The following is an 18,452-nucleotide window of genomic DNA, read 5'->3' as shown; positions in this document are numbered from 1 at the left end:
TCGAGTACTGTTCTTCAATATTACAATAATGCCATTAGATTGATGAAATTCGTCAATCATTAAGATTAACTGGGGCTTGCTTGTCAATTCGGGTTGTTGGTTAGGTTTGGATTAAATCATTTCGTATTTGATTAAGTAATTGTGCTCATGTAAGTCAATTTATTTATAAATCGAATCTATTTTTTTTTAGGAAAAATCAAATCACTTCAATTAAGTTAAATTGGTTTTTTTAGATCGGGGTCATAAGGTTTGCTGAGTTGGCTTAACCATTAACAAGGAAAAATGTGATCTCCTATTTTCAAAAACTATTATATATGTATTTTCGAATATAATTTGAAATTCTTATAATTAAATTTTCAATCAATCAATCAAAGTTTTAATCTCATAAGTGGGGTCGGCTACATGAACCAAAAGTGATTATTTCGTGTAGTCATCAATAAAAAAATTTCCTTCTCCAACCCTTACGATCCAATGCCTATCCTCATGCAAATCCATATACTTCATTCATATCTTTCCTAACTCCTTCCAACCAACTTATTTTTGATCTCCCTCGTTTTACCCCTCCATGGTCCCACTCTTCCACTCTTCATATCAGTGCACCCTTGGGTCTCCGTCTTACATGCCCAAACCAGCGCAAGCGATTTTCCTTAGTTTGTCTGCAATGCCTACCACGCCTACTTTATAATTAAATTTTTAATGAATTAAAAATCATAAAATATTTTTCCCAAATTATTAAAAAGATATAATTTTTTACGGAGTAACGAACAATTATAAAATATGTCATGTTGATATCATTTATGACATCATTCATTTTAAAATACAAAATTTGTCAATTGTACTAGTTTACTACCCAAAAAGGCCTTTGTCATTTGCTACCGTTAAAAAAATTTGCTAATTACTAGGGGTGAGCAACAATTTTCGGTACCCGGTCTAGATCTGGTCGCAATCTTAACGAATCAAGGTCCGATTCCAATATTTTGGACCCGGTTGGAATCAGTTCCAATTCTAAATTCTAGATTTTTGGACTCGGTTGTATTTATGTAATTATTAATTATTAGATGTAATTATTATTTTTTTGTTTGTTTTTTCGTTTTTATTGTATTATCCCATTACAATTTCTTCAGTTTTTTTTTATTTTTTTTATTTTTTTATTTTGTAGTTTTTGTTTTTATCCATAGATTGAAACCGAAGTACCATATATGCATGCCTTGCACGATAGCCATAAATAGCAATTTAATCATTCATGATCTATTATGCGAAATAATATATATGAAGTTTTTTTTTTTTGTTTAACTTCAAGTTTTATTTATTTTTCAATTACTAATTTTCATCATTTCAATTGACGATAATTTTTTGTAATCACTTGTTAAACTTTTTATCTGATTTGGTAATGTAACATGACTGATGTATCTGAATTTGCCAATTATTTTTAATTTTATCTTGCAAATAAATCAGGTACCCAATTTTGGAACCAATTATGATTAATGGACCTAGATAGAACCAGTTCCAATTTTCCAGACCTACTTTTGACAAATTCCGTTTTCAGTTACGTTGTTTTTGACCGATTACTTGATTCTACTCATCTGTATTAATTACTACCCCAAAACTAATATAATTATTATGATTACTACAATCTTCCCTTTTCCAGTGGTAGGATTTTTCATGCCCCGGTTTACAGTATATTAATGTAAATCGGGTAGCTTGCACATGCCAAATTAATTTCCTCTGAATTCATGCACACTGCCACTTTGCCAAAGGAGAGAGAAAGTGAAATCATGCAGTAGGTGTTGGGTTTCGTAGCGTTCGACTCTACGCGGAAGAGAAACCCGCCCACTAATTAAGGCAACTAAGCATATAATCACAAATTAAACAACAAATAAGGGAGAGAAAGAAAATACTTTCTTACCCTTGGCGCGTGCTTCGCTCGAACCCGAGCTCTTACTTCAAAACTCGAACCCCGCAAATGCGAAGGTCTCCGACGGCTCGTACCCACGAACCCAACCCGAACGGTCCAAGTCCCTAAGGTTAGTCGGGACCCGACCAATAAAAACTTGAGTTTTACGAACTTAAGGTTTTCTCACTTTTCTAAGGAGATGCCTTTTTAGTTTCACTCAAGTGTTCTTCCCAAATCCCAAAACCTTGGTATTTATAGGGAAATGAACCTTGATTTCCCATTCACCATCAATGTGGGAGATTTGCAATTTTCCCATTTTATTTTAATCAAAACAAAAATAAAATTGCAATTCAATCAATAAGTTACAAGTGGCACAAGGAGGATGAGAGATTAGGTGAGGACCATTTCCAAGGGGGGGACCATAGCCTTGCTCCCCAAGGCAAAGCTCCAACCCTTGGTCACCACAAGCAAAACCGGCCCTCCCCTCCAAGTGGCTAGCTGGCTGGCAGCCTGCCTTGGCTGCCAAGGCTGCCAGCTGGCGCCTAGCACCAAGGTTGGGCAGCCTAGCCAGCCAGCCAGCACACTCGCACAACCAGCCACAACGAGCCAGTGCATGCGTGCTGCTAGCGAGCCACACATGCTGGGCGCTGCTGCTATGCGAGGCACATCGTGTTGCTGCTTGCTAGCACATACGCACAACCCAACATGCCTAGCACGCTGCTGGCTGGTGCATGTTGCTTGCGATGTTGCGAACCACTAGGCTACTGCTATGCGAGGCCCAGCACGCATAGTGCGCAGCGATGCCTGGCACAGCTAGCACGCATGGTGCGTGGCTGCGATGGCTAGGCGCCAGCATGCTAGCAAGCACGCAATGGCTGCAATGCTTGCGAGCAGTGCTAGGCCATGCTTTGCGCCAGCGCCTAGCATGCTAGCAAGGCCTAGCCGTGCGATAGCTGGCGCATGGCATGCTAGCACGCACGCAAGGCTGCGATGCTTGCGATGGCTAGTTAGCATGCATGGCCCTAGCACGCCTAGCATGCTAGGCTTGCGGCTAGCATTGCGATGCACATGCTAGCTCGAGATAGCCTGCCCTCGCATGACTAGGCCAATGCGAGGCTACGGCCTAACTCGAACTTGTAACTTGATTGATTTCACGTCTCGTCGAATTCTAAATTCGACTCGACTTGCGACGCTCGGTCTCGACGCTCTAAGCTCGATATCCGACGTTTTTGTTCGTAAAACTCTAACGACTCATCAAATCCTTCAGATTGATTCGTCGTCTCGGATCGGTTGTTCGATTGGGTTCGACCCGAAGGGTTCAATCAAGATTAAGCTGTAATATTAATTGTACATTAATATTACTAATCGGAAGTGGCCTCCACCTAGGCATTTCGATCACTTGACCTTACTGAAGAATTAGCTTTCTAATAATTTTGAACCCTCTACCGGAATAATACACTTGTTGGAAGGACACCATTCCTTTCAGTAGGAAAAGAAAATTTTGCCATTAGAGAAAGAGAAAGACCTAATCTAGAGGCGTATTCAATTGATTATGGAGGCGTATTTAAACTCCATTGATAAATAATCTGGAGAACTCAAAATTTTCCATTGAAATCGGCCTAAAATTTTCAATTATGTTGGATATGAAATACATTCAGTTGATGATGGAAATAGTATTTCAAACTCTCAATTTGGGAAAAATAAATATTAGGAAGTTATCACTGAATGTATTCAGTTATTTTTAGATATTTGTTTGTTTAAATTTGGAATAATTTGTTTAAAATCATTCTGTAGTAATTGAAAATCTAGAAATCAAGTTGTTCCTCATATATTAGAAGAAAATTAGAACAAAATCCAATCCATTCTTCTAATTAGTTGAATAACGGAACAAATTCACATAAAAGTTACTCTCAAACTCAATTAAGTTACCCTTAATCTCACAAAATTATCCTTAATCTCACAAAAAGTTACCCTTAATCTCACAAAATTACCCTTAATCTCACAAAAAGTTACCCTTAAAATATACAAAAGTTACCCTTAAATTAAAATTAAAACAACACTTTATCAAAACCATGACATCAAAAAATACAAATTAAGAAGATCAACAATCTCTAGCAACAAATTTCCAGAAAAAAAAGGGTCAGAAAACATAGTACTCCGTAGTCTTCGTCTTCGTCTTCGTCATTGCATATTTGCAGTGAATCACCAAAGAATCAAGAGGAAAAAAAAAAGAGAGAGAGAAAAAACTTGGACAGTAGAGAGAAAAAAAATTGAAGAAGAGAGATAAAGTTTTCAGGAAGAAAGAAACAAATGAATGAGGAGAGAGAAAGGTAATGAAATGAATTTGGGTGGGTAAATGTCTCACGTGGCACGTGTGGTAAACCACTTTCTGTCCTCTTTCTTTTCGCCATTCACTTAGTTATTGTACACCTGCCTTAATTAAACATTTCTCTTTCCAGTGACTTAAGGCCTTTATGACGTCATAGTCTAGTGACAATCCAAATTAAGCCTAACTAATCCTAAATAAAAAAAAATAAAATAAAAATAAAAAAAAAAAATTAGAGCCCTACTTTATCGTTTAAGAACTAATTGACTACATAAGGGAAGAAAAAAAAACACTTAACTCCCATGAATTTCATTTTAAACTTCTTGTTTGGTTGACACAAAAAAGTGAAAATGGGGGCAATGACAATTCATGGGAATTTTGGCTTCCCACAAAGCATGGGAATTTACTTACCTTATTCCCCCTTGGTAAGTTAAAATTCCTATCGGAATTTACTTTCTCCATTCTTAACCAAACAAATTTGTTGAATTCCCATGATTTTGATGACGGAATTTAATTCCCACAACTTGAAATTTCATGGGAAATTTGCACTTTTCTAACGAACCAAACGACCCTGCATACCTTCATTTCCAATTCAATAATCTTTGTTTTCACCTCTCATTTGATAACCTTCATCTTCTTGTCTTAGTAATGCTGAAAAAGCAATCCTTGAATCTTTAACTATTGCATTCGTGCTTAATTAGGGCAAGTTGCATTTTATCTTAGACAAAGTGATAACTAAACTTAGTTAATTGTTCAATTAATCCCTGTTTTTTATGAAGGTAAATTTTTTTTTGAGATTGTGAAATTGACATAAGGTACAAAGAATCTTGAAGGGAATTATAGTTATATTATACTTTGTGAAGCATCGAGTCTCTTCGAAATTTGAACTTCTTCTTTAGAAAAGCGTGTATATATATATATATGTATATTTATATATATGTGTACATATATATAAATATATGTGTGTGTACATATATATATATGTACATATATATATATGTACATATATGTACACATATATGTACATATATGTACACATATATCTATATATATGTACATATATATATATATGTATATATATATGTATATATGTATATATATGTATATATATAACTCAAAGTGATGAGCTCATAGAGTTATATCAAAGAACTATCTCATGTATGTCTTTTGTGTCCCAATTTATTTCATCACAATTACATGTTCTTTTTATTTTAGATTAATTTCCTTGTAAATATGTGTTCCAATTATTACAACTTGTTTCATTTGTCAATTTAATGTAATATGAAAACAAACAATAAAGTAAAGGGTAATGCCATTTGTAGCTCTTGGGCTATGAATAAACATTTAATAACTTTCCTTATTTGGTATTAATTTAGGAATGCATGACAAAATCAAGCGCAAATAAGTATTCCCTCTGTTCTTTTATTAAGGACCTGTATTTCTTTTTTGGCAAATCAAAATTAAGGACCTATTGTTAGAATCTTTCCCTTTTTAGTAAGTGATTTTTTACAATTCCAACCTCATTCTCCTAATTTAATCCCCAAATTGTCCTGCCATTTTTAATTTTTTGTGCCATACATTTTTGGCATTTATTGTATCAACCGACAATATTTTCTCTCTCCTCATTCTTCTTCATTTTTCTGGGTTCTTCATCTTTCTAGGTTCCCCCTACAAAATAACCCCCTCTACAAAAGCCCTAGCCTCTATCAATTTGGCTTTATTATCGCTCGTTTTGTGAAGATTTGAAGTTTACCCCGACACTGCTCACATTTTCTCTCTTCAAAAATCCTAGATCTGGGTTTATGGGTGATTACAGATCTTGAGTAATTGCTTCCCATAACATCCTTCCTCCAAAAAAAAAAAAAAAAAAAAAAAAAAAAAACTCCTCCCTCACCCAGATTTTCATTCTGAAAATTTTCCCTCATTCCTCATTTTTTCCGAAAGTTTTTTCCCTCGTTCCTCATTCTGAAAATTTTCCCTCGTTCCTCAGTTTTTCTGAATATTTTCATTTGGGCATAATCCGTGTAATTGTAAAGAAAGCAAATGATTGGTTCTTTTTTGTCCCATGCATTGAATGTGATGGGTCCTTTTCATTTGTTAAAGATTGGTGACATATGCAGCCTATTTATGAGCGGTGTATTTATTTTCATTTCTCTTTTTCTTTCATATAATTTGTCTTTTAATGCACTTATTGTATTTTGGTACTTCCAATCATATGGTTTAAGGAATCTACAAAAACCTTAATTTCGGTGAAAAACAAGAAATAGGTCCTTAATAAAAGGACGGAGGGAGTATAATTAATGTTATACTTTCATTTGTTTTTTTCCATTTTTAGCTATTTATATACAACTCTTAGGATTATGTATAGCATTTTTCTAAAATAAAATGGGATAAATTTCTTGTAAATTAACAATCAATTTATTAATAAATCCCAATTGATGAGCCATAATTGAACTTGAAAATTGTACCTGTAGATTGAGTGATGTCTTAACGTACTTGGAAATTGGAATTACCTCAAAGATATCCATTAAACTAATTTGGTGAGAAATGGAATAAATTGGATTTGGGTTGGGACAATTAATTAAGATTTCCCATAAACAACTATCATTCATAATCTTATCTTCCACCGTAGAACATAAGAAGTTTGGCCAAACAAATTTTAAATAACTGTTAGATAGATGTACTACTATGCATAACAGAGTACAACGGTGAAGAAATCCATTCATTTTTATTTTATCACATAATCCTACTTTATTATTTTTCTTCATTCTCTTCTTTGGAACAATTTAGTTCTTAGTTGACCCAAGTCCCAAATAATTTTTTTCATTTGTATCATAAAAACTTCTTTTTTAACATATTATTAGGCAAATTATTTTGCACATTGTTTTACTCCATTTGGGTATCAAGCAAATAATCTTTACAATTACAAATTCATCTGAGTTTTTAAAATAAAAGATTTAAACTTAAATAGAACCCAGCTAAGGCTTACTCACAAAATGAAAGTGTTCACTTCTCATTACAACAAGAAATTGCAATATAAGGGTTAGCTACTGCTCAAATATTTCCCGCCTCTTTGTCAGTGTTCTGATGTCCACTTGAATTTTGAGTGTTAACACAGCAGATCAAATTGTACTGCACAAAATTTTCCTCTTCGCCCATTTCCTGGGCATCTTTAGTTCAACAATATCCCCATTTTCTACCAGCTGAAAGATCCCAGCGGATTCAGCAAATTATAACATAACAAAGGCACTCACAATCTTTACAGAATAACAAATGAAGGCATACGATTCAGTTATTCACAACTGATACAGTGTCACGAAACTAAATGGTGTCTATGATTCAGCAATTAAAATCCAAAGCCCGAAGGCCTGGATGAAACCTGATGCATATTTACATCACAGCATCCCGAGTTGGGAAGCAATTCTAACCTCTAACAACTTCACATTACCTAAATTACAGGGTCTCACAACAGTGTCTGTGATCAGATACAAAAGTTAATGGCTTTTACATGCATTCAGACCTGAGATCACATAATTTCAACAAGCATACAAAGGTGGTATGAACAACACAATCCCGCACTCAAATATCCATGTTGTCGAATATTTCCCCATCTTCCTCAAAATCCAACTCATCGGTCAGATATTCATCAGCCACCAAGTTGCTGCAAGAAAAACCACTTGCACAATCAGAATCAGCACAAAAGAGAAACACAACTTCTAAATTCAAAATAATTCACCTTTCAATCATTATTTTAATTAAGTTTACAATGTCCTTATTTCAAGGCTTATGGGAAAAGGCATTATGTGATTCAACATAACGTTAATATTTAGGTACTTCATAAATGTGAAATACTTCTTGTTTGAGCAACACCTGATGTTTAAAGACTTCCCTAATTACTAATCTGAGGAAATAAAGTTACTATACGATTACCATTCCCATCAAACAGAACAAAGCAAATAACCAGACTAAACAGAAGAATACTCCTATATAATTCTCACTTAGGAGGCATTTGGTATATTATAAATGGATAGGGATTAAAGAAAATGGAAAATGCTTAGTCTGTTTTAAGAAATGGGGATAATAAGGGGGATGGCCGAATGAGGTCATGGGGATAATAAAGAAGACATGAACAGGAAAAAGTCCCTCTTATCCTGCCAAGATAAAAGTTCGTACAAGGGAAGACAGGCGAGGATGGAGAAGAAAATACAAATTTAACCTTATAAGAGAGAGAGAGAGAGAGAGAGAGAGAGATATTGAGTAGGGTATTCATGAAACTTAGTTCTAAACCCAATATTAATCTCAATCCATACCAATTAAAAAAAAAAAAAAAGGAAATATCATCCTTTTATTCTTATCCCACCATCTTATTCCTATCCCCCATGCCTAACACGCCGCTAAGGAGAAAATACTGTAAAATCTACCTCAGGCAGCAGAAGCGTAAGCTCACAACACACTTCAGCTTTCTGTTGTAGAAGAAGTAATTGAACGACCATCTGCAGAGGAGAAAATACAAACACAACATTGTCATAATGATCACCCATCGTCAAGCAGATAAATAGTAAATATACAATGACGGAATCTTACATGGCTCCTCTTTGTAAAAAAGGGTCTGCATCACAGTCAGGATTATAACTGTAAATTTCACATTCAGAGAGTTTCACCACCTGCATTACATATAACAAATATGATTTTTAGTCAAACAAATCAACCTGAGTCAACGACTTCCACAAAGAATTAAAAGGTTATGACAGGTTATATTAGCAATATAAATGCTCATGAAATATAAGGCCACCATTGACAATTGCTGAAAACTTACTTCATCTAAGGCCTTGTACAAATCTTCAAGGAGTGAACTACCACCATTAGCTTCAATCCATTCCTATACGCAGCGAAGGTAACAAGCACCATTAAAAGGTCAACAACTACGACCATAAACATGAAGGCAAAAGCTCACCCTAAAAATCTAATATCACTAACTCTTTAGAACAATACATTCACCATAAAAGCAATAATATGCAAATAAATATAAGTAACAAGCTAAACTAAGTGACTCAAAGATAAGAAACATTGGTAAAGACCTCTGCAATTTTGTCCCTAACTCCCTACACTACTTTTCCTAGATTCCCCCATAACAATGAGATTTCCATCATAAAATGAGAGAATCCTCAATCTTATACTTATCAAAATAAATAAATAAATTAAAAAAAAAAAAAGAATATAAACATAAATAACTTTTTAAGTTATGGATTGTTATTTCATCAACCCATATAATACACCAGCATTTAGAATCAGCTTCTTAAAACCTACACTAAAGCAACTACAACAGTACAACCCCCCCCCCCAAAAAAAAAAAATAAAAAAATAAAAATAAAATAAAAAAATTAGAGAAAAGAAAAGGAAAGTAACTGAAAGTTCTTTATCCCTAACTTATATTTTACCAGGTTCTAGGGTAGCAGATTATCATTAAAACAAGAAAAAGATTGATACCTTTGATGCTTCTCTCATGTAAGAATCAAATAACTGCACAAAACTGTCCCAGGTTTCATCTATGAAGAACTGGTGAGCCTTCACTGCACTGCGAGGCAGCAAACAAAGTGGGGTAATATCACAACATACAAAACCACATAGCTATAACAAATTGCATTTGAATGCATCCCCACCCCCAAAAGGCTCCAAACCCAAAAATATTCAAAGAAAAGATTTTCTCATCTGTCAAAACTTGCTACAAAATTTTTACAATGGGAAATGGAGAGACTTGAACTCTCAGCTCCTACAGGAGCGACAGTTTTCAGAACCGTCTGTCAAACCTCTTTGACAACACTCCCAATACCAATTACGAGAGGATTATATGTGGGTTGCCATGTCGCCCATAAAGCTGACAATGACATTACCCATAATCCTCTTTTTAAAGAAATTCAAAATTGAACATCAGCAAACCCAGTTACCTGAAGTCATAATCTGGGTACATGTGGTACAGAGTAAGGACCAAGTAAATCAGCGTCTTCCGGCTGAAGGAACAGTAGGTTGGTTAGTTTGACTAAAAAAAGCATATCATGCCAAACTCATCTAGGAATAAGTAGAAACCTGGATCTGCTAATCAAATTTTCAGCAGGTGATGGAGAATCAGTATCAGATGATCTTCCAAGTTGATCAAGAATCTGCAAAAATAAAATTTTGGCTGCTATGAAGCAAGATCCACAGGTAAATTTATGTAACTACAGTTGTAGAATACAATCATAGTAATTGTTATACTTAGATAAGTAACATCAATACATTTTAACATTCAAAAAGGCCATGTAAAAAGGAGACAAGAGCAAAACATAACACCACAACTCTTCTTATGTGTAAAAGTAAAACAACAAGTTAAGTTTTTTATAAAAAATAAAAGCAAGGAAAGCATAATGCATTTCCAGGAAGCAAGAGAGAAGCATGGCCTCAGTGAACATGATGTATGTAGATGTGGACTGGAAATGGCAGAAGTAACCTTATAATAGAGTTAATATAATTCCGTCAAAGAAATCAGAGACTGCATTAGCACTTATGTCACTTTGCCTCTTTCATTATCACAGACACCAACATTGAACACTTGATCTCTACCAAGGATATGAATTATGGAATATTTACCAAACATTTCAATCACCTCAGCGCACCTCATTACATTGGAGACATTGATTAAGGTTAAATCTTAAAAGAAAGGGAAAAGAAAGCAAACTTGTTTAATATATGCTCACAAATGAGCTTAATATATGAATTTAAAAGGGAGTGGGAACAAAATCAGCAGGAACATCATAATAGAAGTCACTATGCCGCCCTCTGTCCTAATATTTTTTTCCTCTCCTCTCCACCAGAACCACAACACCAAACATTCACACCTATATAAAAAGTAATGAGTACCAATGAAGCATCCTAATCCCATTCATCTAACGAGTCATCCTTATCCCATTCATTTATAATATCAAGTACTTAAATTATGATGCAACAGAAATAAAGTTTATTGATTATCAATCCATGCTCATATAAAAGCTGAAAAAAAAGGGCCTAAAATGTTACCACTAGACTAGTAAGAGTACAACATCTTATTGAACTTCCAAAAAAGAGTTTCGGATCTATAAACGAAAGAATACAATGGATATGATAACATGAAGGAAGATAAAGTGTGTACACACTTATAAGGAGATTGTAAGTGAAAAAAGAGCACACAGGTTCATATGGTCAAGGTTAAGTCAAATTCTGTGGGCCAATCTAAAAAAGTTTTGCTCTTTGTGTCATTTCAACATCCACAAGCATCAAATGAAGAAACTATCTGCCGTGAAACATACCTTGGTAACCAAAGTACTCCATAAAATACTCTGACTAGATTAAAGACTGCTCATAGCACTCTACACTCAATCAACCATAATATCTCATTAATATTAGTACGTCCCAGACTTCTTCATGCGTATGAAGGGTGACTAGTTTAATAACAACTACGGTTCTTCCCATATAAAAGTTACAAAAACCCTAGCATAACCCATGCTAAAGAAAAAATATGTCCTACAGAAGCTGCATGAAATTGGAAATATCACTTCTAAAACCAAGAGCAACAAATGCAACCATTTAACAAATTCCTTGTGAACCTTTTAAGGGGGTGTTTGGTTGGCAGAGTAGCATGGGTTTGGAATCAAGAATGGGGTTAAGGTGGTATCGGTTAGAACTTGATACTTAATACCATGTGTTTGGTTCAATTCTGTAATGGAATCTCTGACTATTCCCTCCTTTCATTTGATACGTAAGGGAATGGAATGAGCCAAACCCACCTCCCCCCAAGGTTTGAGGTAAGGGTTTAAAATTCATACTTTTGACAACCAAACATATGGTATGGGTTTTAGTCATTCTAAACCCATACCTCATACCTATATTCCGCGAACCAAACGCCCCCGGTCCTACTTCCTAATGCACACCTCTATTTGTTTGTTTATTCACCTATACAATTCTTTTCATTTGTTTTATATAATAATAAATATCAGCATAGATTAAGATCACTGTAGGTCTGCAGTCATAAGTCGCAACTTTCAAAAGACAGCGGAATACTGGCAATTGGCAAACAATAGCAGCACACGAATAATCTAAAAGACAAAAGCACATGATTAATTTACCTCATGCTCTAAACTCAACGATAGTCTTTTGTCTAAACCTGTGTGCTTACCTGTTAAACAATAAAAACACACACTAAGATCAACAAAACCGCACCCAAAAGTCATTCATTCAACCTGCTAAATATTATAAATGTGTTTCATGTAGGCAATAATCAAACAAATATTCCTATAACAATGATGAGTTTCTGCTTACATGAATATGCCTCCAAACATCCCTTAATAGTACGCTCGCCAAGATTTACATGACTCAAGAAATCGTTTATACTGGAAAAAAAAAACCGGAAACTCACAATTACTAAATCAATTCAAACAATCAAAACCTAAAATAAGAATCAAAATCATCAAAAATAAACCAATCACATAGACAATTTGCAGGTGTCGGCTGCATAAAACTACTACAAATGCTCAAAAAACACTCTATAAAAAAGAAATTACGAATAGATACCGATTTAACTGAGTGTATTCGAGAAACTTCATGATTTAATTGAGAATCGATTCTACAGACGGGACTTCGAGGCGGTAGCGGTGGCGGCGGAGGTCTACTTGTTCTATAGAAATCCTTAAGAACTATACCTACAGAAATCAATGAAAATGAATAAATTATTATGATTACATTGCAAAAATAAAAAAGTCAATTCAACAACAATTTGAAAAATGAGATTCATTTCCGAAAACCCTAGCTATAAACTCATCAATAAGAAATAGAGCACTAAATTCTCTCCAAATTACACTACATACTACTCGAATTAACAAATAAACTAGAAATTTTCACCAAAAAAACCCTAAATTGAAAAGCATCAACATTGAATTATTCCACCAAGTACCATACCTGCTTCTAATAACATACGATTAGATGCGGAAGAACTGAGTTGCCGAATTCGCGAAATTTCTCTAGTTTTCACTTTCTCTTTCACTTTCTCTCTCCTCTGATTTGGTGGATTTTTTTGCTGTAAGAAGAAGGTTGGAAAATATAAAAGGGGTTGGAGAAATGGAGCCCTAATTGGAATATTCGGATTTTGGAAGGTCGTTGTTCAAACGATTTGGGGATATTTGTGGTGTAAGAGATTTAAGTGCATGTTCCGGTGTGTTACATCCCATGTGGACTTGATTACAATTTTTTTTTAATAATTGATGATCAATGTTCTCATTTTTTTTATTTATGATTTAAGATGTCAAAATCTAATTCAACTTTTCTGAGTTGAAATTGACTTGAAAAATATCTGAATTAAATTTTGACTTATATAGGTACAATCACACAATAATTTAGCATGATTCAAGTTTGAAATTAGATCTGATCCGGACACTCGAATTGACAACTCTATTTATAATAATTATTGAGGAAGTCACTTGAAATATTAAAAATTAAAAAAATTACAATAGTTTAATACACTATGCCATTTTGAAAAAAAAAAACAGTAACTACAAGTAGGCTATGTAATGCTTGGGTTAAAATTTCTTATAAAATGTTTTTTAAATGAGAAAATTATTTCATTGCATATATGAGATTGTTGTTGGATTGGATTTAAACCAAAATATGTGTGTAAATGCAAATTGTATTGTAGTAGTAAAATTAAAATTAAGCGTAAATGCATGGAGTCAATCTAAAACCTTGTAAATACTTGGGAGCGGGGTTTATCTAAGCAAACAATGATTAGGGAGTGCTTGGATAGATATTGTAGGAATGAAAATGTTTCGAACTATAACCTCAAGCGATTGTCAATCACTTAGTGAAATTTAAGTCTGACCACACCCCCCATTTTGGTTAGACTTAAGAGATTTAAGAAAGAAGCATGTGAAGCGGTCCTTGCCGTTATGAACTCTTCGATCGGCCTCCCCCGCAAACAATGAGCTTCTTTGCCAATCTTTCACCATGGATGAGAGTTTTGCTGCCACTTGTGAGATGCACCCATGTAAAGCACCGGGCCTGACGATATGCACGCAATCTTTTATCAAAAAGGCATATATTATGTGATGATACACTATTAGTCATGATTGTATTATTCTTCACTTGTTTTCTTTTTTGAGGAGTGTGAATTTTACAAATATTTTATTGATCCCAAAAGTTAAACCCCCTATTGCTATGTCAATCTTTCTCCTTATTTCTTTACGTCATATGTTCCATAAAATAGATTCCAAGGCAATGAGATTGAAGTCTATCCTCCCAAAAGTCATCACAAAAAACCAAAGTGTTTCATTCCACGCAGATTAATTATTAATAATGCTTTAATTGCTATAGAACTCTTTCATACGGTGAACAAAAGGAGTAAGGGGCCTAATAAAGGGACAGTGGCTATGAAGCTTGACATGAGTAATGCTTATGATAGGTGGAATGGAGTGGTTCTTTCTTGAGAAGCTTCTTTTATTCGGTTTTAGTAGGAATGGGTGAAAATAGTGATGAGTTGGGTCTCGATAGTCTCATATTCTTTTGTTATATCAATGACGCTCGATTACGCCCACCCAAGGTCTACGATAAGGTGACCCTCGATCTTTCTCCATATCTGTTTATTACGATTGTTGATTCTTTGTAAAGCCTAATCAGGAAAGCGTCAGATGAAAAACTGATTCATGGTGTTGGTGCGAGTAGGAAAGGGCAAAATATTCTCACCTTTTTTTTTATTAGAGGACAATTTGCTATTTGTTGCAGCCAATCGAGAGAAATTGTTGGCAATAGTTGATACTCAAGATATAAGAAGCAGCTTTCAGACATAAATTTAACTATGATAAGTTGGAGCAGGGATGGCTATTAGGCCGTGCAAACAGCCCAATAGTATAGAGCCTCACACTTTCTTTTTTCTTCTTTTGACAAATACTAAACCGCAGAAATTAATCTAAAGCAAAAACAAAAGAACAAAACTAAACATAATTTTTACGCAAAAATTAGTTATGTCGTGTGCTCTTGTTCCCTTGTACTTTCCTTATGCAACACTGCTGAGCTGGTAGTTCTTTGATATATCATGTATATTGTATACTGTTTATTGTCCATTTAATTGAATTAGTCATCCCCTATCTTCCTTGCAGAGCAAAAACTAATTGTGCCGAATCCGTATAAAGAGTCAGACGCTGGATCCGTTTATTTTCTGCCCATCATACTAGAGCTTGTAAGTAAGCATGCGCCTTCACATCAATTGCGGAAATATTCACACCATGGTGTCCCCCCATCGTAGACCACATCCTTATTATTAGATAAGGTCCAACCCACCCCTAACTTTCTATTTTTCTTCTCCCAAGAACCATCAACTTGTGTTATGACATCATTCGTAAGAATATAGCTCTTACCTACTAATTGACTGTAAAAAACCTTAGGGGGTACGCTGAACCTTCATCCATATTATCTTCCTTCTTACTGGTGAACATATTGTCCTATGTTTTACCATTCTGGATTTGGGCAAATACCGTTGCTATATATACAACTTTGTTGTTGAAAACTCTCATGTTTCTCATAGTCCATTTGCCCCAACAACGTTGACATAGAATCTACAATTTGCTCACTTTTAACACCATCCTTGCTATAAAAAAGCTGAATATATTTTTGAACCCATTCATTTAAGGAAATGGATTCAAACTATCAGGTTAAAATAGTATTACCTAATCAAAGTAATCCTAGAGTCCACTTACAAGGTAGTCACAAAGGCAGCTAGGGTCGAATCCAAAGGGAAACAATGTTCTTCGTTCTATTCCAACTTAATTAATATAATTTAAATTATTAAGAAACAAGTATGATTTGTATGAATTAATCAAATTAACTGGCTCATGCAATTTATTAATCATAGAATTTAGAAGTAATAACGGGCTCTCGTAATCTGTTAGATCTAATTCTACCTATATTGTAACTAGCCTTGATATCAAAGTTATATCTCTCAATCATAAAATCAATATTGCTATACAATTACAATCAAACCAGGCCTAATCTAATTTCATAGAATTAAAGCAATCAATAAAAAATTAATATGAAATATCCACAATTAAAAAAAACAAATTATCCTTTCATATAAATTTATGGATCCCTAAAACCCTAGAATTAAACTACTCATACATAATTAAATCTAAATTAACCAAAGCAAGTAAATCAAACATATTGAAAGCAATAATTAAATTATGCAATAAAAGGGTTAAGAAATAATTAATACCACACGAAAAGGAAATTTGAACTTCTATTATGAAAACTTCAATCCAATAAATAATAATAAGAGTGCTTTAAACAAAATCTCTCTAAAAACTAAAAGCTGGAAATTAGTTCATGAAAAGTGTGTGCTTATTAAGAAAACTAAGTTTGGGTTTTTGTAATAATCCTTGTTAGGTTACTACCTTCTTGGGTTTTGAAGTGATCGATGACAAACAACTTAGCTGGTTGTTGCTTGTTTTGGTATAATCAACTGTTTCCCATGTGCAGTATTAGCTAGTCCACGTATTTGAAAAATGATAGCCTTCTTGAAAAAATGTTCAAGAAAAGAAGACATGAAGAACTTTAGAATTAGACTTTTATTTTAGTTAGTTGATCTTCTTGTTGTAAGTGTGTATAAGTAGTTGGATGGATTGGTGAAATGTTCATTATTAAGGTGTAAATGTGTTGTAGGGATTAGGAACAATTGATTTGGTACCTAGGATACTACCAGTTCATTAACAAACTCAAGAAACATAACAAAAAGTTTGTTTACTGAACTTAGTTCGTTAGCTTTTGGTGAATGTTCGAAATTTCCTAAAGTTGAGGATTCTGTCCTTAACATATTTTAATATGGGAATATTTCCCAAAGAAGAGGATATATGTTTGTGAGATTTTAGGAGATAAATTATTTTGCAAATATCTTAGGATATTATTCTGGTTTTATTTTTGGAAATAGGATAGTATAGAAGATATTTTCCGTCCTTTTATGCGAGTAATACATTGAGGAAAGGATCTCAAGAAACATAACAAAAAGTTGTTGTAATAGTATTAGTAGTAGTGGTGGTGGTGATGAACAACAACAACAACAACAACATCAACAACAATAATAATAATGATAATATAATTAATTAACTAAGAGAAGAGAAGAAGAGGTAGAAAACAGAAACAAGGAGAAGAATAAGGCACGGTAGTGGCAGTGGCAGCAGCCACAACATCTCGCCAGTACGTGGCTGCTGCTGGCAAGTTAGGGTGGTCGCCGGTGAGGTGGTGGTGGCTAGCGGTGAAGGTGGTGATTTGCGGTGGTAGTGGAGCAAGAAATCGAGAGAAATAGAGAGAAATTAGAGAGCACGAAAGAATAGAGTTTTGGTGTAATGAGTTTTTGGCTTTGATGCATGGGGTATTTATGCAAGAATTAATGTAAGAAAATGTAGGAAGAAATATGGTAAATTTAGTTTAAGGAATTATTTGGAAAAGAGAATTTAAGAACTTAGGAAAGTCTAGTTTATGGTGATTAAGAAATGAAGAAATAAGGTAAGTGTTTGATCATGAAATATAAAATGGTAAGTAGGCTTTGCTTGGAGAATAATCAAGAAAGATTTAAGGCAATTAAATTTTATGATCAAATCTTACTGAGCTGGAAAATAGGAATTAAGGAAATAATTGAATGTAAGGAACGAAGATAATTAAAATACAAAACTACCAAAATAAATTGCTCAAAAATCACACAAGGTGGCCGAAAATATTAAGCCTTCCTAAGCTCATATTCGGACCTCCTAGCTAGACTTTAGGAAATATGTTGTTAGATTTTAAGGATTAAAAATGATTTTATAAATATATATTTTGTAGAAAATAATTAATTAGGAAAATATCAACTTTAAAACTAATTTAATTAACTAAGAAAATCAAATTTTCTATGCTTAAAAAATCCGAAACTCTTAGCTAATTAATTAGGAAATTCAGCCCTTTAAAATAAATAGGAAAATATAATTTTTTTTGTTTAATAAAATAAATGGATAGTAAATGTTATCCAAAATCCAAAATAAAAATTGAGTTTTTGAAATGTTTTTGGCGCCAAAATACAAATATCATCACTAGTAGAAAAATACAAATGCGCACCGGTTCAAAACCCCCCTATTGCACTAATTTTGAACTGGTCTAAATTTAAGGGATGCAAAAAAATAGAAACTTTGGCACCAGTTCAAAACCGGTGGCAAT

General features: G+C 34.0%; 1 protein-coding gene across 1 annotated transcript; it reads right to left on the bottom strand.

The window, feature by feature from the left end:
• Nucleotides 1-7,458: 7,458 nt before the first annotated feature.
• LOC110694435 (repressor of RNA polymerase III transcription MAF1 homolog) lies at nucleotides 7,459-13,382 on the bottom strand. Its single transcript, XM_021871605.1, has 11 exons — nucleotides 13,185-13,382; nucleotides 12,801-12,928; nucleotides 12,549-12,619; nucleotides 12,356-12,405; nucleotides 10,305-10,378; nucleotides 10,166-10,228; nucleotides 9,708-9,795; nucleotides 9,037-9,099; nucleotides 8,805-8,884; nucleotides 8,642-8,713; nucleotides 7,459-7,881 (listed from the first exon to the last, which is right to left on the bottom strand). The coding sequence occupies exons 2-11, from the start codon at nucleotides 12,830-12,832 to the stop codon at nucleotides 7,800-7,802; spliced, it is 675 nt and encodes a 224-aa protein (XP_021727297.1). The 5' UTR covers nucleotides 12,833-12,928; nucleotides 13,185-13,382; the 3' UTR covers nucleotides 7,459-7,799.
• Between the last annotated feature and the right edge of the window lie 5,070 nt (nucleotides 13,383-18,452).

Source organism: Chenopodium quinoa, unplaced genomic scaffold (genome assembly GCF_001683475.1).
Source record: "Chenopodium quinoa cultivar QQ74 unplaced genomic scaffold, ASM168347v1, whole genome shotgun sequence".
NCBI lineage: Eukaryota > Viridiplantae > Streptophyta > Magnoliopsida > Caryophyllales > Amaranthaceae > Chenopodium > Chenopodium quinoa.
This window is presented reverse-complemented; position numbering and strand designations above follow the sequence as displayed.

Bases quoted from the DNA above. Each gene is read 5' to 3' on its own strand.
- LOC110694435 (XM_021871605.1), bottom strand. From the start codon at position 12,832: ATGAAGTTTCTCGAATACACTCAGTTAAATCG. The intron at 12,620-12,800 runs GTATCTATTCGT...TTTTTTTTCCAG, and splicing joins GAATACACTCAGTTAAATCG to TATAAACGATTTCTTGAGTC. The intron at 10,229-10,304 runs GTTTCTACTTAT...CTGTTCCTTCAG, and splicing joins AATTTGATTAGCAGATCCAG to CCGGAAGACGCTGATTTACT.